The sequence below is a fragment of the Barbus barbus genome, assembly GCF_936440315.1.
Source record: "Barbus barbus genome assembly, chromosome: 32".
NCBI classification, from domain to species: domain Eukaryota; kingdom Metazoa; phylum Chordata; class Actinopteri; order Cypriniformes; family Cyprinidae; genus Barbus; species Barbus barbus.
The window spans coordinates 12,908,041-12,928,188 of NC_136760.1; the positions used below are offsets into that span (position 1 = coordinate 12,908,041).

Below are 20,148 nucleotides of genomic sequence, written 5' to 3' on the forward strand. Positions count from 1 at the left end.
CTAATACTAACCAATCAATGCAATTACACTTAACAATTTTCATTAGAAGGGATTCTTTTTTTATTACTATGTTGGTTTATGTTTTAATAAAATGTATGTAATATTTTGAAAGGGTGTCATCACGACAGAAACAAGTTTTAAGTAAATAAACACAACATATTGAAAATTTGACTTGTGCAGTATGATTCATTATGTGTGTTTTTGCTACTGCAACTTAATAAAAATAATCTATGAAGATAATAATTGTATGTACTAAATGTGGTTTTCATTACAGATAAAAGAATTAGGATGTTACATATTTGTTTACTTATTTGACTATTTCTCCAGTTAGGTAAGCACATTTCAGTAAGACAAAACACCATGAACATTCATACGTGAACACCATGAACAGGCCTACGGATAAGCCCAATTTATTTGCCTTTCTATTATGATTTATACCAGCTTATAAAAGTGATCTGAATGTTGCATTAATTTGACATCCAGCCAGAGTTGTTGGCAGTAATCACATGCAAGTGAAGATGGATGAACCCAGCAACTAGACAATTAGTATCAATCAGAATCCATGATGACCACACTATATTAAAAGTCTGTAAGATTGACATTTGATTTATTCCATAAAAAAAATGATCTAAATAGGTTATATATGCAGCTACTGTAAAGGGTCTGTATGAAAAAGGTCCAAAATAAACCTATGCACAAAACCTATATAAACAAATTAACAAAAAAGTGATTGCAGTAAAAATAATTGTAATCTTTTAATAAACATGATTTACGAGATGAAGATGACATGAAAAGTTCATTTATTTTGATTTAGATTTTTTTGAAAGTCCATATATGAGCATTAGTGGGACTGAAGTTGTCAGAATAAACCCGAAATACACGTCGTTGTTGTCATGTGGTGAATTTGGCCAATCGTGAAACAGCTGTGTCGTCATCAGCGCTCCCGCAGTCGCTCTGGAGAAATTGCGCCGGCTGAGTCAACCGGCTGCTCTCGAAAACGCCATCGCGGTACTTTGATGCCACACGTGACAGTGACGTGTGGTCGGCGCCGGTTCAAGTCGGACTAAATTTCTAACCGGCATGCACTGCTTCAAGTCAGCCGCCGATCGGTCTGCTAAGTGCTGCATGAAGTCGAACGCACCTATTCATACTCAACGAGATTTGGCTGTAGAGTACGTAACTTACTGTTTTAGCGCTCGTTAAGTAAGTACTTCTTGAAAATAAGTACCACTCGTTGAGTAGGCGGTTTCGGATGCAGCCATTGATTTTAAATTTGTTTAATTTTGTTTAAAACAAAGTATATTCGTTATTGGACTGTTGAGATACAGTTAACTTACAACTAGTGGTGGGCAGAGCGAGGCTTCGTGAAACACTGAAGCAGTTGAAGCAAATGTGTCGAGGCTTCGAAACGTTTCGATACCTGTCTCTACAGTGACACCTAGTGGGCATTTTTAAATATTGCTCTGAAATAGCGTCGACAAAGAAACAATTGAGCGAATTGACGAATTGTAATGTATGTTGTGTCAATGGAGCCACCAGGTGATATGGTGGAGTGGTTAGTGTGCTCGATTGTAATGTTGGCTCCGTGGGTTCGAATTCTGGGTGAAGCAGTCACTTTTACAAAATTATATTAAACAATTAAAATGTGTGTTTTTATTGTTCTCTTCTTGAAAAGTTTTGAAACATTGGTCTGACATCTGCATGAACACTTTGTGAATAAGTGTTACTTAGGTAATCACAAATAGACAATAAAATACATCAGCACGATGTCTTCCTTTTTTAGATTTCTATTTAAAAATATTAATTGTTCTGCGGTTGATGAACTTAGCCTACTTTTTTTACATAGAATTTCTCCAGCCTTTGAAAAAATCCTCTCACAAGGGACACTCTGCACCCCCCAAAAGGGCAGGATGAGTGCTCCTCAAATGGCGCATCATGGTTGACGTATTATTACAGTAGGCTAGCTGCCTATCACAATACATACATCTCACTTTATTTTGTGTTTCCAAATGGAAATGCTCCCACACCATCTCTTGTGTGGAGCTTCCATTATTATGTAATTTCAATATGAAATAATCTATCTATCTATCAACTAGCCTATGATATCCTATCTGTAACTTGATGTGTTTGTCACTATTATATGAATGTATAGGTATGCCTATATGAATGTATCAGAATGTATCTATCCTAATTATCTGTCAATGTCTATAGCCTATCTATCAATATCTTAATAACTTTTAATGTAGCCTAAATATAATTAACCAAATTACACTATATCGCTAAATCTCTCTCCTCTCACAAAAACCCACGAAGTGAAGATGCGTTAACTCTACTTTTATACTTTGTGGGATTACCTGCCATAAAGGATTACCCTGCCATAGTGAGGCCTCTGACGGAATTTACCAAAGGTTACCCACCAACATCTGGACGAACTAAGAAACCTGTTGATGGCCAGCACTACTACAAATAATCTGACCCTTATGGAGAGCGCTGGGATGACACATGTACCATAGCTTTCAACAAAATCATCCACTGCCTCACACATGCTCGCTTTCGCTGACCCCACCAAGCCTCATGTCCTACACGTGGACGCCAACATGAATGGGCTAGGCGCGGTACTGAATCAAGAACATTCTGAAGCGTTGAGGCCAGTAGCCTATGCAAGCAGGAAGCTGAGTGGCTCTGAGAGACGATACCCAGTTCATTAGCTAGAGTTCTTGAAAAAGTATATCAAAAGTATATCAAGTAAAAGTACCATTACCTTAATGAAATTTTACTTAAGTACAAGTAAAAGTACCAGTCTAAAAATCTACTCAAGTAAAAGTAAAAAAAGTAGCTCATTTAAAATTTACTCAGAGTAAAAATTACTTAGTTACCTTTTAACAGTGGGAGGGACGCAAAAATGGGATAAGCCAAGGGTGTCAAACTTGCCACAGCCCTACACAGTATAGATATCAGCTGGATCAGCTGTGTTTAATTAGGGTTATATCTATACTAATCTAATCATTTAGGCTTATTTGAAAACAACATGGTATGTGTGTTGGATCAGGGTTGGAACTAAACTTAAACTATTTGGAATAAGACATTTGGGCTGTTACCAGGCAAATTAAATCAATATCTACATACCTACATTTTAAATGTGAAATTAAAACCGCCAGTAGGTGTAACCAAGTCACTGTTAATAAGTGCGTCATTGCGACTGAACCAAATCATTTAATAAATGCTTCATTCATTCAAGAACGAAAACACCCTCATGCTGCTCAGAGACGCAAAACAGTGCAGTGGCTGTGTTTGGGATTAATTTTGTTGTCGAAATAGAGCAACAGGCAATATGGTGTCTAAAAGGAAAGTCTCGTAATTAACTCCTTGTTTATTGAACTGTTGTTTAAAAAAAAAAAATAATAATAATAATATATAATTATTTTTTTTTTTTTAAAGAACAGTTCAATAAACAAGGAGTTAATCACGAGACTTGCCTTTTAGATTTGACATTATCAGTATTTAGCCAAAAACCAAACAAAACACTCCTACAGAATACTGTGAAGTCTAGATAAGACTAGTGCGCGCGCATTTAAAGTGTGTAAAATCAGCATGATTGCGCGCGCATATATATATAATGTTTTTTTTTGAGAAAAACAGCACTCTTCCTGTGATATTGATTTACTATATGAAATTATATAAATATACATTTTCTGCCCCTATATCTTCAATTTTGTGATCATTTTGATAGCATTTTAACAGACTGAATCATGAAAGAACACACTTTAAATGCGCGCACACACTAGTCTTATCTAGACTTCACAGCATTCTGTAGGAGTGTTTTGTTTGGTTTTTGGCTAAATACTGATAATGTCAAATCGCATATCGTTAAAACAACAATTACAACATTATCGCAGACGATATATAATCGCACACCCCGCACCACTGTCTTTTTGGCTAATTTGTGTAAAACCTTTTGCTAAATTGCCAAAGCTTCATTTTAACCACCAATGTAATGATGCAAGTATTTAGCTTACCTCTACATGCTTGCGAAGGGGTGATGTCAAGATTTTATAAGCTGCTAGTTTGGTCTACAAACTAGTACAATACTTCAAACAAAATGTACTTAAGTAAAAGTAAAATTACATATTTTAAAAATTACTTTACAAAGTAGTACACAAAAAAGCTATTCAATTACAGTAACGCGGGTAAATGTAATTCGTTACTTTCCACCTCTGGCGCCTACCCTATATTATTGTCACGAATTCAGCCTCTGTGGAGATCTTGAAGGAGGTGGTTGAACTGCGGGTGTTTGTAGATGAAGATCCTGCAAGGCCTTTAGCATCTCTTCAGTTAGCGAGGTAAGGCGATTGAGTTGTTGTTGATGGGTGGCCAAGATTGAAGCTTGAACAGTTACCTCGGTGGTGAAATGATAGAACGCCGCTGGATCAATATTAGGCAAAGTCTTCTGTAACGCGGAGGCTGAGTCATTAAGATCCATGTGCAGCTTTATTAAATCACCAAACAGATCAAACAGGCACAAATCACACTCCAGTGTCAGGGTCAACGTAGATAAGGCAGAATCATCAACAGTATTCAGGCTAGTAGTCGGGGCAGGCGGCAGACAGATAACAAAACAGATTAACAAGGCTGGCAGGGTCAGATTGGGCAGGCAGAGTTCGTTCAGTAACGGATAAACAGTCCAGGTCGGCAACATGAAATCAAACACGGCATAAACGCTCGAAATTTTCTGCATGGCAAGAACAAGACTTCGCACAGAGGTGAGTGGGAGAGCATGTTAAATAGGCCAGAGTCAATGAGCGACACCTGTGCAGGTAATCAGTTCTCAGGTACGGGGTGCATGGGAAATGGAGTCTGAATGATAGTTAGAACTCAGGTGAGGGTTCCCTCTGGTGGTGATCGGAGGGAGCCACAGAGGCTGAATTCGTGACAATTATGGAAGCCCGTTTCCGTCAATAAATAAAAAATAAAACAAGGTAATTGCAACTTTTTATCTCACAATTCAGACTTTTTTTCTCACAATTCTGAGATATAAACTCACAATTCTGAGATTCTGACTTTTTTTCTCGCAATTATGACTTTTTTTCTCGCAATTATGACTTTTTTTCTCGCAATTATGACTTTTTTCTCACAATTGCGAGTTTATATCTCACAACTCTGACTTTCTCGCACCATAGCAAACCACTCTCCGTGTAAGGCTTTGCAGTGCTTTGTTTAATTTGCTATAGATTAACTATATATTGAACTAGATGAATGTTGCGTCCGAATATGATTTTTGAACAAACATAAAAATTACTCATTATTCTTAATTTCTGTGTTTTGCGCTCGCAGTTGGACAGTACCATTACCGCCGGGAGGGGTGAGGGCGCGCACAGCTTTCAGACACAACATTCTTCATTTCTTTATTGTTCTGAGTTTGAGGCAGCTTCTATCGTGTTATTTTAATAATGGCTGTCACAATATTTTCAGACTTTTCTTGAGTACACGCAGGGCCTCCCGGCCTTGGATAAAACCACTGTTGGCAGCGGTGGGATTCGAACCCACGCCTCCGGAGAGACTGGAGCCTTAATCCAGCGCCTTAGACCGCTCCTTGTCATGCTTCGCCACTAGCTAACGCCTTGAAATTCTCCATGGTAGAGGCCTCCTTTTTGCAGGGGTACGCAGTCCTACTCCTGGAGGCCCCCTTCCCTGCGGAGTGCAGGTCTTTCTCTGATCAAACAAACCTGAATGCGCTAATCAAGGCCTTTGGGGCCGTCCTGAAAATGGCAGCCAGCTGTGTGTTAGCTGTGTGTTAGTGTGTTGTAGAGCTTGGTAGACCAGGACACACAGATAATTTGGGACATTCCTGAGCAGGAATCAAAGCACCCACTCCCAGCATTTGACTGGCTGGCAGATTTCCTGCCCTAAATCTCCTTATCTCAGGAGACCTCTAAAAAACAGGAGATATCTGAGAGGAACATCTGGATGTCTTTAAAGAACAGAACCTTCAATGTTTGTGACCGCTTTACTGTGGCTTTCTTACCACTTAAACATAATTCAACCAGAAACAGGGCAAAGACCTTGTCATCTGGAAAGGATCCAGCATAGACCAGTCTTGATAACTCCTGATCCTGTAATGCAGTAATTCAATGATGTGTTTACGACTCACGTCCGAGCTAAGAAAATCTCCAGATGCGTTTCCAACAGAACACTCGTGACCCCAGGACAAACCCTCTCTCTCTCACATTTGAACAATCATGTTCTTCTCAGTAACAGACAAAGAGACTCAAATCTTGCTTAAGGATTGCAAAAAGAACAAATTATAATTGTTGCTGCTATTGAAGCAATATACTCAGAAACAATATATACAATATATTTACAATATATATTAAGGTTGTATTTCATGTCATTTATAAGCTTGCTGTGTTATTGGAATCTATGGTGTTGTTGTAATCTTTCGATGTCTAATGTCTCACAATCACTATTGTTTAGTTTCACATGCTTGGTGTGATTTCTTTAGAATTTAAGATCGTTTAATCGATGTATTAACCCATGTAAGTATATAAAATTAAGGTGTGTTCTTTGTGTATGCCAAATACCTAATGTTTGATGTTGAATGAGAGCTGATTTCGTCAGCAATAATCTGGTGTGGATGAAAGTTGACTTTTCTCATCATAATGTATGATTACAACTGTGGTGGCTTCTGCCAGTGCTATGAGGAATCATACTCAGAGTCTTGGAGTTTTGATGCCAGAATTTAGATTTTATTATCAGAGACAATAAAACCAAGAGACGCTGCAGTGAATCTCTCTAATCTATGTTCGGTCCTCTTAAATACAGTTTTTCTCCTAAGGCATGTTCTATACATTTTCTATAGCGTTATTGTTTCTAAGAAACAGTCTCCATCAGTTTGCTAGAGCAGACAATAGCCCCTCTGTATGTTACGTTAAATGAAGAGGCATGACTTGGTCACAACAGGATGTGCAGCTTTACTTTAAACCATACGTCTGCACATTCCATTCTTCTGCAGGCCTCTACACATGCAGACAGATATAATTTTACAATAGTAGAATAACTTGATACATACATGGCTATATTCACATTGATTACACAAATAAAACTCACGTGGCTATATTCACACTGATTACACAAATAAAACTCTTCGTCATTCCCCCCTTTGAGACTTACTAAGTCTCACCTTTACTTGTTTTTACCCAGAGTGCTGTTTCATAATTCAGTCTCATCAATTATTACTACCTAGTGACCAAATTAAGTCACAGTTTTATCACCAATGACTAGACTATGCAACAGTACTCTGGCGGAGCAGCAGGACCAAACCTCTCCCCCATAATTGACTAGGAAGGAGTAAAAGATCCTGTCTCCCTAATTCCTCATTTAATATAAAACAATGTTATAAGCATGAGCGTGCAATTGGTTCAGCGCTTGCCTGTGGTTGTCACAGTTATGTATACAACAGAAATAAAAATTCAAAACGTAAAAAATAAATAACATCACACAAAAATAGCATAGTTGATCTTCAGCCCAGACACTTTGCGCATCGTAGAGGGCCACCCTTGGGCAGAGGTTAGGCTAGCACATTCACCCAGGGTATGGTTCATCTGTATACCTCTTCTTCGTCCTCAGTTGAGGTACTAGAATCTCCATCATTTGACAATGTTTGTGACTTCCAGTTGGGTGCATAAGCCCAGTACATTTTGATTACACTTTCCAAAGTGTATACAAATTCCATTTTTCATCATCTTGACATCTTAGTATTTCCATTTGCCTAGCTGTGGCTTTGACAACTAGTGACCTCAGTATAGGAAGCACACAACAAAACAGTAATCCTCCTATTAATACTGCAACTCCTAAAAACATTCCTAATTTAGCTAACCATGCTCCCCATGCTCCTAACTTTAGATCAAACCAATCTCACATTTTATTATCTGTCCCAACATTTGCTTTAAGTTTTAACCTTAGGTTTTTTTATTTGATTATTACTTCACTAAAAGCTCCTTTTGGAGCAGTATTATTTGGGATATAAGTACTGCATTGTTCCTCAAACATAACACATACTTTTCCTTTTTCAGTTAACAAATAATATAAAACTATTCTATTTTGCTCTGTCATTCTGCTTGTTGCATCCAATTGCTCTTCTAGAAGTTATAAGGTCTCATCAGCGTAATTATGAAATCTTTGCTGATTGTAATATATGTAATTGATCCATTCTGTATTTTTATTTTGTGTAATCCAAACAAATATTGATTCAAACCCTGATTTGACTTCATCTCTTGCTTTAAACTCACAAGGTATACCTCTTGGTTGACCAATTGAATCTATATAAACTACAGGGTCTTTTTCATAGGCTCTTTTAGATCTGGATTTTTCTCTTCATTTGTTGTTTCCTCTTCTAGAGAGATGTGACTAATTTTATGTGTCACCATAACCCTAGTACATAATCCTGACCATTTTTCTGGTAATGTTGTCAAGAGGCCATATTCTAATCCACACATCCACCATATGTCTGCCAATGCAATATCAATATCATCAAATATAGATGGTGGGCCCTCTTTTATCACTAAATAGTCATCTTTACATCGTGGTATTTTCCATATTTTGCTGCATTTCCCTTCAAATCTTCCTACATCAATATGTCCTTTCTTTTCATAACATTCAAATTCCTGATCTGCCATTAATTGTATTCCTCCCCATGGCTTTTGTACCCTTGTTCTCTGCACCACTGGCCATCTACGGGTACGCATGCACTGCAATCCAGTTGCCCCTCCGCAGTCCATCGCAGACCGCAGAAACTGGCACCAACATGGGCAAAATGCCATCCTTTGGGTACAGCCTCCAACGATATTTATATCTCTGCCTCTCTACAAAACATCCACCTCCCAATCCTACCACATCCAACCCCATCACAGATAGTCCTGGACAGCTCTCAAACCATTCATCATGAAATATTCTACAACTAGAACTGTGAATAGGTATTGGTACAATATATAGGATTGGTCTTGCTTCAAAGCAAACTATGCAGTTTTCCCATTTCTCCTTTTCTGCTGTGTAATTTATCCATTTATACCAATTATTGTCTTCTACCTTTTCCCATAATATATTTGAATTGTTATTTTTTTTTAATTTTATGATTATTATCTACAATGTGTCTATTTTATCTAGATATTTTTTGCTTCTCTTCCAATTCTTATTCATTTTGTATTAAGTAAAAGCCACTGCAAGATTCAGATGAGAGTTGAAAAGTCAATTCTAGGCAAGTCTGGGTGCTGTTGTCTACGGCTTGAGCTGGTAGAATTAGATGCATTAGGCATGTGATGATCATCAGATATCTTTTCTATTTTCTGCTTCTCTGACGAAAGAATGTGAGCTTCTTGCTTATCTCTTTTTGAGTTGTCATGAGTTTGCATTTCATCTTGTGTCACCGGTCTCTTGTCACTTTTTCCTGTGTTGTCTGCTTGTCGTTTCATTTTCTTTCCACTTCTTCTTTTCCATTTGTTGGCCCACATCTGCTCCAAAGTATTTTGATCATCTTATTAGCCATCTCCCATCAATCATTCCATCTTCACCAGGGTGACTCGTTGCAATGGTCTTTCCCTCGTTGGCAAGGGAGGGTCGTTACTAGCACGCCCTTCATCCCTCACATCATGCTGTGTGGGGTTGTTGAAGTGGTTCTTATTGGTGGAGCAAACCATTCCCTGGCCTTGATAGAATTGCTGTAACCTGTAAATGGAAACCTTCACAGTGTTTGTTAGTGATATCAAGCATGCTCATTTGCTCATCTGCTCATCTGGCCAGTTATCTTTTTTGGTGTGACCTGTGGAAACTTCATGTGGGTTGAGGGCTGTCCTGGCCCCTTTTCTGAGCTCTCACAAATCCAGTTCTGTCAATATAATGAGTATAGGGCTAATAACCATTTTCTATAATATAATAAAGAATTTGGTTTTACTCCGTTATCTGCATCCTTATTATTTTTCAAATGATTTCAAATTTATTCTCAACAATTTACTAATTCATTTATCTTTTTGTTTTATAAACTGAGTTCCACTATATCACTAGATAATTTCCTGGGCCTATCTTACTCAGTAGCATAGGCATTTTCACCTGGAAAACACTCAACCCACTTTGTTAACATTCAAAAAGATAATATTTCTCCCTTTTGACACAGAATCAGCTCCATCATGATATGCTGAAAAGTGAAAGTGAAAAGAAAGTTAGATATGGGGTGGACAGAGCAATCTTGTTTGCTTTGCCTTCCCATGTACTGCGCTGCGCTAGTGTGGCACTGTTTTTCTTTCTGCCACAACAATAACCTAGGTACTGACCAGGAAACTTAGCCAAATTCATCCATGGTCATTATGTTACTGGGCATAATTTGCTTTGTGGGCCCACATATTAGAATTTGCATACAGCTGTTTTGGCAAAATAATTGATTTGCCACAGTGTCTCGTCAGACACCTTCATTCAATCCACAACACCATCATTCACACTCTTTCACACCCTTTCACACCCCCCTTATGGCCAAAACTTATATATTTGTTTCTCTGTGAGACCTCAGCAGATTGTGAATTTAATGATTTTAGCTGTGGAATGCCATGTATTCTGAATAGGATAAAACAAACTCTTTTCATTACACTCTACTGAGCGTAGACCTGGTAGCATTCCACATAGTTGCTGGATGTCATATATTGCAACTGGACAACGTCAGTCACCATAAAGTTTAATTTAACACCGCAGTATAAACCTCTCTTTTTGTTTCTAACACAATCTAATAGATTAATTTGTTTAGAATAATTCTCTGCTTTGTGCAATTGAGAGAGCCAATTGTAATTTCTCAAATGTCACTTGTTTGTGTAATTTAAAGTTTAGTCACATACTTTTTGTTATTGCTCATGAGCTACTTTGGGAAGAGGTTTGGAGATCTCTGTACAATCTAGGATCCATGGCCATCAACATTTCTATCTTGTTACCCCCAGTGATGATAGCATTTATGATTTCATGATTTTGGATCTCTGGAGTAAAAACATTTATTGTTAATTATTTATTCAATCTAGCCCTAGTAAATTACCATTAAACAAAATGGAGTGACCAGTATTTTTTATTTTAGAAGCAATATTGTTTTTTTTTTTTATTAGACAGTTTGTCTAGCCTTTTTGATGCTATTTTTAATTTTTTATTAATTTGTAAAGCTCAGCACTGTTTTCAATGATTAAGTTGTACATTTTCCCTTAGTTGGTTAATGAGATAGCCCTCACTATGCCAAATCCAGCTCCATTTTTATCTGATTGGTGAGTCAAGCACCCACTTCTGTCTGTCATAATTCCTTTTTCTTTCAGACATATGGCTGGACTGGTACCTACTGAAAAGCAGATTGAGAATGTTAGTTAAAACACAGAATTCAGAGAACTGCTGAGAGACCAGTGAATAATCAAAATTAATACAGTTAATAAAATAATTAACACAATTTGAAGCAGTCTCTATAGTGAGTGATCATTAAATATGCAGCACCTGTGCCCACAAAGGGAAGGGATGGAAGTGCTTCTGGTTAGAACATCAGTCTGTTGAAGCTGTTTAGCTGTTGCACTGGGTCGTCAGTCAGTGATGGCACTCAAAGGTCTAATGTTGTGGTGTATGGTCTCCGTTGCTTCTCTGCCTCTTCCTCATTCTGCACTGAAAAAAATGTTATGTTGAATTTACTTAATTTTATTACGTCAAGGGGTTGCACGAAATAAATTTATCTAAATTCAGATATATTTTTTAAGTTGAGTGAATTTATATTTTATAAGTTGAGTTTACTTATATTTTATAAATTGGTTGTACTTATATTTTATACATTGAGTTTATTAATCCATTCAGTAATTTCAGATTAATTATAATTCATAATTTTAGCTAAACTATTTTGAGTAGAATTTACTCAAATTAATTGTGCAACCAGATCAATTTAATCGTTTAATTTCTACATATTAAAATTAATTTTAATCCAATATTTTTTTAATCTATTGTATCATTCATTAATATTCAGACAAATAAAGCAAACCCAATATTTTCAACTGTAACTTTATTTGTGATCCAAGAGATATTTTTGCTCACTCAAACAAGAATGGCAGTACTGTAACTCAGTAATCTCCCAAACAAGAGTCTCAGTAATGTATCTCAATAGTCACCATTTCTCAAATTGCTTTCTGCAGTAGTATCACCAATTAACATAAAATACATTGAACCATTCTTAACAAAAACAAAACAAATGAACCAGATTAGCTGGAAGACTTTGCAAGAGCACAACATATACAAATAACAAAATACACCATTACTATACAGAACATAAAATACTATAGTACAAGAACTGTCCACAGCTGCAACACAGTGCACACTGAGGACCTGATGCTGAAATTACAAAAAAACTGCAAACAGTTACATTCAAAAAATACTGTAATAGGAAAAAAAATTAAAGACTTACTGAATAAAATGAAACGTGACTTAAATGTCCACTGAAGCTTAAGTTCCTCTGAGAATAATAAAAATAGGTGCAAATGAAACATAACATTTGTGTGGAGCAATGAGGAGGCTGTAACATTCTTACATGAAACTAACAAGAAATGTCATAATTCCATGTTTTACACATGGTTCTCCATCGTTTGAACTTTGACTGGAGCTCTTTTAATGATGTCATCTCATTGCGTCCTCTTCTTATGCAATGCCTCAATTTTAAATGACAACTTTAAATGTTCACACCAGTGGCTATGTATTACAGTCCACCACTCACTTTGCATCTTCTAGGGCTGCATTTTACATCATACTAAATGTTTTCTATCGCCTCCCAAACCAGATTTAAAAATGCAGCTTAGCGGCATTCACATGAGCGGCTGAAGAAATCCTACAGTCCAGCAATGATTTTGTTCTTTAGTCCAAGGACTTTGGGGGAAAGCCTTTCTCCATCCATTTTCAAGAGCACTTTTTGAAAGAATTCATAGGAGTATTTCAGCTCTTTGGGGTAAGCCATGTTCAATACATAGATGACTCCCAGCATCATTGCACATGCTTGGGCTACAGATCCAATGTTGTCCAGAATGATTTCTCCTTCAACATAAATGCCAATGTCATCATGTGCTCCAATTTCTCCACCCTCCTTGTTGATGACATATACGCCCATGGTGGAATTCTGCAGGTCTCTCTGGATGTCATCTCCTTCAATGTCCTGTATATTTGTAGAATATAAGAAAAACATGAATTTATGTAATAGATTTTAATGACCTGAAAATTCTAAATTTCTTTATATTTACAATATATAATTACACTGGTCAGTAAAATAAAGGTTCATGTAAATTAACAAACCACAGATTTTTGTTTTTATGGCATTGTGAAAAATATCAAAACTTTTCTGCAAATGGAGCAGAGACACAGAAGTCAGAATGGATTGAGAGATGGACTAACACATTGTTGGTTTTGGTCTTTTAATTGAACAATAAGAAAAATAATGAATAAAGCCTGCCTTATTGTTTCAAGAACCAAACTGATGGTTTAAAATGTTTTGGCCAATTACTGAACATCTCCAGTCCAGACACAGACAAATGTACATCATCCTGTGACAACATCCATGTTGTTTTACTCTGCAGGATTTAATTTCCTCAACATAAAGTTTGTAAGAGTCTGTTAATAATTATCGTATGTCAGAGTTCTTGAATGCACCAGGGTGTGTTTAGAAAATGGTACCTGCTTTGAAAACTGTGCAGCAAATTGTTGATTTTTATACAAATATTCTGAATCTTATGGCTACTTATATGGTTAAAATTGATGCTTTGGAAAATGGTCAGTGGTAATGTTAAAGGAGAACTCTGGTCAATTTTAACATTGAGCTCATTTTTTTGTAAATTTGGAGTGCTGTCAGTACAGAGAAAAACGACAGAAATCGGTTGCCTACATAGTGTTATCCTCTTTTTAAAATTGGCACCCTGTTGACTTCAATGGGGCAAGTTTTAAACCTGCTTTTAGCCTCTTAACATCCTTGATGTGTCATTACAAATGCCCAGCCATGTGAGTGATTCCTTTCGAGTGAACACGGGTGAATCTGACTGCAGCAGATGTGAAAGATATGAATAAAAGTGATGTTAATGCAGCCAGCGCACATACCTGTATTTATTTCCTGTTTTCGGTCGAAGTCCACAGTAGTCGATTGTCGAGATCACGCGCGTGATCATAGGTAACTAAACCTATGCGCTTGAACTCGACAATCGACTACTGTGGACCAAAAAACAGGTTCTCTGTACTGACAGCACTCCAAATTTACAAAAAAATGAGCTCAATGTTAAAATTGACCGGAGTTCTCCTTTAATGCATTCGTCATCAATGGGCTAAAACATAAAAACACCAGTATGAGCCTATGTAGTGACATGCTTTAGTGGCTAGAGCATTTTTAGTTTTTTGCATTAGTTGATTTAAATAAACAGCAGGCTTCCACACTATAATAGCTCTAGACCCCAAAACACGACAGCATGTAGACTGTGATAGGACTACAGCTGCCATAGTTTTGGTGTCAACACACTGATTTTGTTATGCATCGGGTTTGTTTTGTTGAGTGCCCCTTTAAATTCATTTTCTTCTAACTAGTGGGTTAGTGACATTAGGATCTTAAATTTTATAATACAAGACAGTACATCAGACTGATAAATGCAATTACAATGACTTGCCTTATACTCCCGAATGAGATGTCCATCATCCTCACCAAGGTAGATGCAAAGTGCCTTGAGGACTGCTGCCCTTTTAAGATTGATGTCACTTCTAGCCTGTGTAAAAGGACTAAAACTATTAAAATACAATAAATAAAAAATGTCTTGAAACTGTAGAATAATTCAAACCTGTGGTAGCCTCAAAAATATATACACAATGACTTCATTATACATTTTGTAAATGGACTGCCTTCTTTAGCTAAAGAATGTTAGTGTATTGTGACTTCATTTTCATTAAATATCAGGTCTGAATGTGTAGGGCGATAGGGTGACAGTTCAGTCTGCATGGTAGGTGCAAATGTACCAAAAGGTCTCCGTTTTAAAACAAAAATGTAGTAGTGTGGATGTAGCGTTAGGAACCTTGCCCCTTACAAATAATCAAGGCTGGCACTAGACGGGTATATTTCAGGTTTCTCCACAGTGTATAAGATATTTTCTACTAAAATGTAAAAACATGTTTACCTCTTGCAAGATCGCCAGATGTTTGGCTAGTTTTTGGCCAGAAACACCTCCCTTTTTGTTGAAAATAGATGTCAGCTGGGGAAAATGGCTGTCCAACTGAGCCATGAAGGTTGTTTCAAGTGGGACGGTTGTTATGCGCTGGAATTCAGCATTTATCTATTACACACACAAAAAAACAACAACAGAAGACAAAGAGCACTGAGATCAGCCATTGGTGTAATGATATTTTGTAGCTATTAAATAGATATATTCAAATTTTCTTATATTAGGTGTACAGTGTGTTCTAGCCAGATGTATTGCTATCAATCAAGGGTAATGGCAAGAAATCAAAACTGGACCAGCATCCTGCATCCTTATTTAAACCTTAATAATATTTTTTTATATACAAGGGGACAAAGTGCAATGTAAAAACCCAGGGAGCAAGCATGTGCTTACCTCATCAATGTGAAAAAGTGCAGGCCACCTGGCTTTAAACTCTCCGGCAGCTGGATTGTCCTGCACTACCTCTTTTCTTCTATAGGAGAATGTTTTTGACATCTTCATTCCGCGAATACCTGCCTCTGATTGGCTAGTGTTCGTTGCATTCGTTGGGTAGGTTTGCGCAAGTGGAGTGACAGGCCTTTAAAATGTCACGGTCGGTCGGAGCCAGTCAGCTGCAGAGTAGGGGCGGGTCTACGGGTGTCAAAAGAATACAAAGTTTTAAAGAAACGGTCAATTCAGGCACCCAACGTTACCTAGGCCTGCCATTATGATTATGTAGAAACATAAATTCTTGCCGTCAGTGCACATTAACCACATTTTACCAACATGATTTCACATGTGTATTTTGTCCTAATGTTAATTGACAAGATTAGAAAACATGCTTACAGCCAGTCAGGAATAACGTTAATGTAATGTTAGGCTTGGCCAGTCTAACGTAACATACAAGCCTAGACAGCAAGGAAGGTGCTGGTACAATTAACGTTAATATTCGTAAAACTGTTTTGCTTTTTTTCGGCTTCCACAAACTAATAAATAAGTCAAGACAAACACTGAATTCACCAAGCATTAACTTAAAAGTTAACTTACTAACCTTAGCTACACAACTCACGTGGTTAAGCTAGTCGCTGAAACCTTAGCTAATGTAATTTATATAAAAACACACAAACTTTGCATTAGCTAAACACATTTTTTTTCTATAAAACGTTTAAAAGTGTAAACAGAACCCTGTTTAAATAACAAATATAACACACCAATGATTATATATTGCTTACTTACCGAAAATGCAGAGCTGGATGCAGCATTCAAACGAGTGCATAACGTTCAATCCCCCCACTTTGGCGCCTTCAGAAAAAAAATGAGTCTGCACATGCGCAGACCGGACAGTATATGGAAATTAAATGAAACGTATTTTTTTCTAATTACTTTTAATTGAATGAAATTAACTTGTTTTAAACAAGGGCAGTGAATTTGAAAATTAATAATAAAAAATATGTAGGATTAAATAACACATTAAAATCAGTGAAATTAACCAGATAAAAACATGTAACATTTACAAGGGGTCAGAATCATTTTTTTCAGTGTGGCTTTTGATTGATCCTGCCAGTTTTGCATTTCAGGATGTTCTCATTACTCTTAGGAAATGTCTCAAGTGAAAGATTCACCTTTTCCTGCTTTAAGTCAGCCTTTCTCCATGTTGACATGTGCCCTCCTCTTTCAGGAGGGGAGTTGACAATCCATCAGCCCCTCACTCTTCTTCTCTCTGCAGCTGAGTCTTTGCTTCATTGTGACTCATTGTTAGACAGACTCCAGTTCTTTGCTTCCCTTCATCAAGGCTCTGTTCCAGAAGCCATCTGAAATTTTTAACAGACTGCATTAATCAAATTGAACCTTTATAAACTCTGACTAAATTGTGTCTGAGCAATCAGCTCTTTATTTAATTTTCACTTTTCAACCATCTCTTTCAATGGTTCCTTAATAAAAAGGTTAAATAAAAATAAATAAATTAAATAAATGGATCAGGTAATTTGGTTAAAAACAGCAGTTCCCTTATTCTATTTTAGTCAAGCAAGTTCTTCATTGCAGAAAAACAGCAAGCAGTTTTTTCTTTGCAAACTGTAGAAAGCAGCTACCTTTATTATCTAAGTATACTACAATAAAACCAAAAAATCCTTCATTCTACAACAGCATGACATGCGTATGGTAAAACTAAAGACTTCAATCATATTTTTTCTTCTATAATTGCATACATGGTTTAGAATAATCTAGTAATGGTGAATGAATTTTCCAAACCAACATAAAATAATTCCTTTTTATCTTATTTTGTTATTTAATCAACAAGTTCCATTATTACTGTAAACTGTCCTATAGACTTTGAATTTAAATTTCTGTGAACTTGGTCACCAAATCTTGCTCTCATTCAACATTTCACTGCACAAGTTATCTTTAACTCAAAACCAAATCTTTGAAACTCTGTAATAGATTCACTTTCACACTGTCTCCCAGGGATAACAAGATATACATTTTAGACGTCTTCAGATATAATATATAAAGTTTTAAGCACCTGCAATATTTTTATTCATCTATTAAGACATGTCATCTAATAAATGTATATCTTATTTTAATTAATCTATTATTTCAATAATCTGCAAAGTCCACATCTTGGAACACCTTTTATATGCAACATTTATACATTTAAGGCTCATAAAATCATCCTTTGTTTCTTTTTATTTAGGGCTCATATATTCATTCACTCTTCCCTAGCGTAACACCTGCCGCGCCCATCTCCGCTGCCTGACCACACTCATGTGATGGTCTAGGAGGGGTGCACACCTCTGGTCCAACAGATACAGAGCTTATTTCCTCATACAGCCACACTTATAGTCACACATACACTCAGACAGACACAGACAATGACACATACATTAAAACAGACTACACTTACACTCTTCCTGAGTGACCTTGTCAGTTCTGCTCGCTCTTTTACTATTACACTTCCTCGACATAGTAAAAAAACAGCACTCTGCAGGATTTTTGCCTACCCGTACAGACCTCCGTAACCTTCCTTTCGCCAACAGAGCGGTAACCGTAGGACTTTGCGCGCTTTCCTATACTTTATCTGCTTAACGTTTAATGTTATCCATCAAAGGCCCACTTAACAATAAACACAGACCATTGCATGCAATGTATATCTGCTTAACGTTTACGTCATCCATCAAGGCCCTCTTAACAGTAAAACAGATCTGTGCATGCAATTATTTCTTCTGGAATCAAAACCCCTTCTCTTTTATTTTTGTTCTTTAAATTTGGAAGAGCAATTTTTTAAGAGTTCTTACCACCAAGGGCTAACTGGCAAACAACACAAGCCAATTATATAAGCATAAACTGCCTACCTTTTTAGTGGCCACTTAATTTGTGTTGCTCGTCAAGTAAGCCAAACGTGGTCTTTCACCCTCTGCTCCTTTCCATCCTGTTCGTGACGCCAATATGTGGTGGCTTCTGCCAGTGCTATGAGGAATCATACTCAGAGTCTTGGAGTTTTGATGCCAGAATTTAGATTTTATTATCAGAGACAATAAAACCGAGAGATGCTGCAGTGAATCTCTCGAATCTATGTTCGTTCCTCTTAAATACAGTTTTTCTCCTAAGGCGTGTTCTATACATTTTCTATAGCGTTATTGTTTCTAAGAAACAGTCTCCATCAGTTTGCAGACAATAGCCCCTCTGTATGCTACGTTAAATTAAGAGGCATGACTTGGTCACAACAGGATGTGCAGCTTTACTTTAAACCATACGTCTGCACATTCCATTCTTCTGCAGGCCTCTACACATGCAGACAGATACAATTTTACAATAGTAGAATAACTTGATACATACATGGCTATATTCACATTGATTACACAAATAAAACTCACGTGGCTATATTCACATTGATTACACAAATAAAACACAGCCCAGCTGTGCTGCATCTCTCGCTCTCTCTGCTTGCTCGCGCGCTGTTTGAAACTTCTGTTACTGCTCTGATCGCGCTGCTAAGTGCTCCCAGCCATTAACATGATGGCTGAGCATTGAACAACGATCAAGACTCAGTCAAACTTCTAAAGAAACTTTAACACCTCAAGCCAAAGAACTGAAACAAACTTCCTAAGAGCGTCACCACTCCACAGAGAAACCAACCAATTGCGAGAGGGGTTCCCCGTGACGATGACACATCAGCAGCCAATCCGCACCCCGGGGTTCCCTTAACCAGGAAGGAACGGAACTCAACTTAAAGCAAGTAAAATCAACCAATTCTTCCTAATGCTGTTGGAAACTGGTTGTATTCATCTTTAAGAGTAAAGATAGTGAAGTTCCCTGCTTGTGACTCCCTCAGGTTGAAGTTAGAGCATTCTTGAAAACGAGCAGTAGAACCTAAAAGTCTCTTCATATCAAAACAATTCATTGCCTGCAATGTGTGTGTGTGTTTACGTATTATGTTTGTGTTATTTAGCTTGGTATTGTGGTAGAGTAGTGAAATAAACTTTGATTCTATTAAGAAATCTCTTGTCTGTTGCTATGTGATTTTCAAGTCGGTAACACTTTACAATAACAGTACGTGAATTATCATGTACTAATTCCCGAATTAATAATTACTTGACTATGAACTAACGATGAGTTTAGACATGTATTAATCAAGAACTAATGAAGAACTAACTTAACTACGACATGAGTCATATGAACTACTGCATGAATAACACTACCTTAATTACATGTTAGTTCCTGCGTGTTAGTTAATGTATTAATTAACACTTTGGTGTAAACCAAATCAAACATGCTCTAGATGTACGAAAATGGCACAATGTAAAATTGTTTATAAATTTGCCACCTGCAGCTGTCACAAACATCAGTGGATTTCTTGCAATATTTACGTTTAACCTACCTCATCTATCGCTAAATGCATTCATAATTAAAAACTATTTCATCTCATCCTGTTTTGAGTAATTCCACTGCC

General features: G+C 37.0%; 2 protein-coding genes across 2 annotated transcripts in view; both read right to left on the reverse strand.

The window, feature by feature from the left end:
* Positions 1 to 12,041: 12,041 nt before the first annotated feature.
* LOC306852378 (uncharacterized protein) lies at positions 12,042 to 15,722 on the reverse strand (the record flags this gene model as incomplete). The annotated part of the gene is made up of 4 exons (XM_079389138.1): positions 12,042 to 13,189; positions 14,679 to 14,774; positions 15,180 to 15,335; positions 15,615 to 15,722. The coding sequence occupies 4 exons, from the start codon at positions 15,720 to 15,722 to the stop codon at positions 12,869 to 12,871; spliced, it is 681 nt and encodes a 226-aa protein (XP_079245264.1). The 3' UTR covers positions 12,042 to 12,868.
* Positions 15,723 to 17,903: 2,181 nt separating this feature from the next.
* The window catches only part of LOC306852379 (uncharacterized protein), a gene marked incomplete at its 3' end in the record, with an annotated part of 402,219 nt that continues 399,974 nt past the window's right edge, over positions 17,904 to 20,148 (reverse strand). The window contains exon 6 of the mRNA XM_079389139.1: positions 17,904 to 18,034. Coding sequence (XP_079245265.1) covers positions 17,904 to 18,034 — 131 coding nt within the window. The remainder of the gene's footprint in view (positions 18,035 to 20,148) is intronic.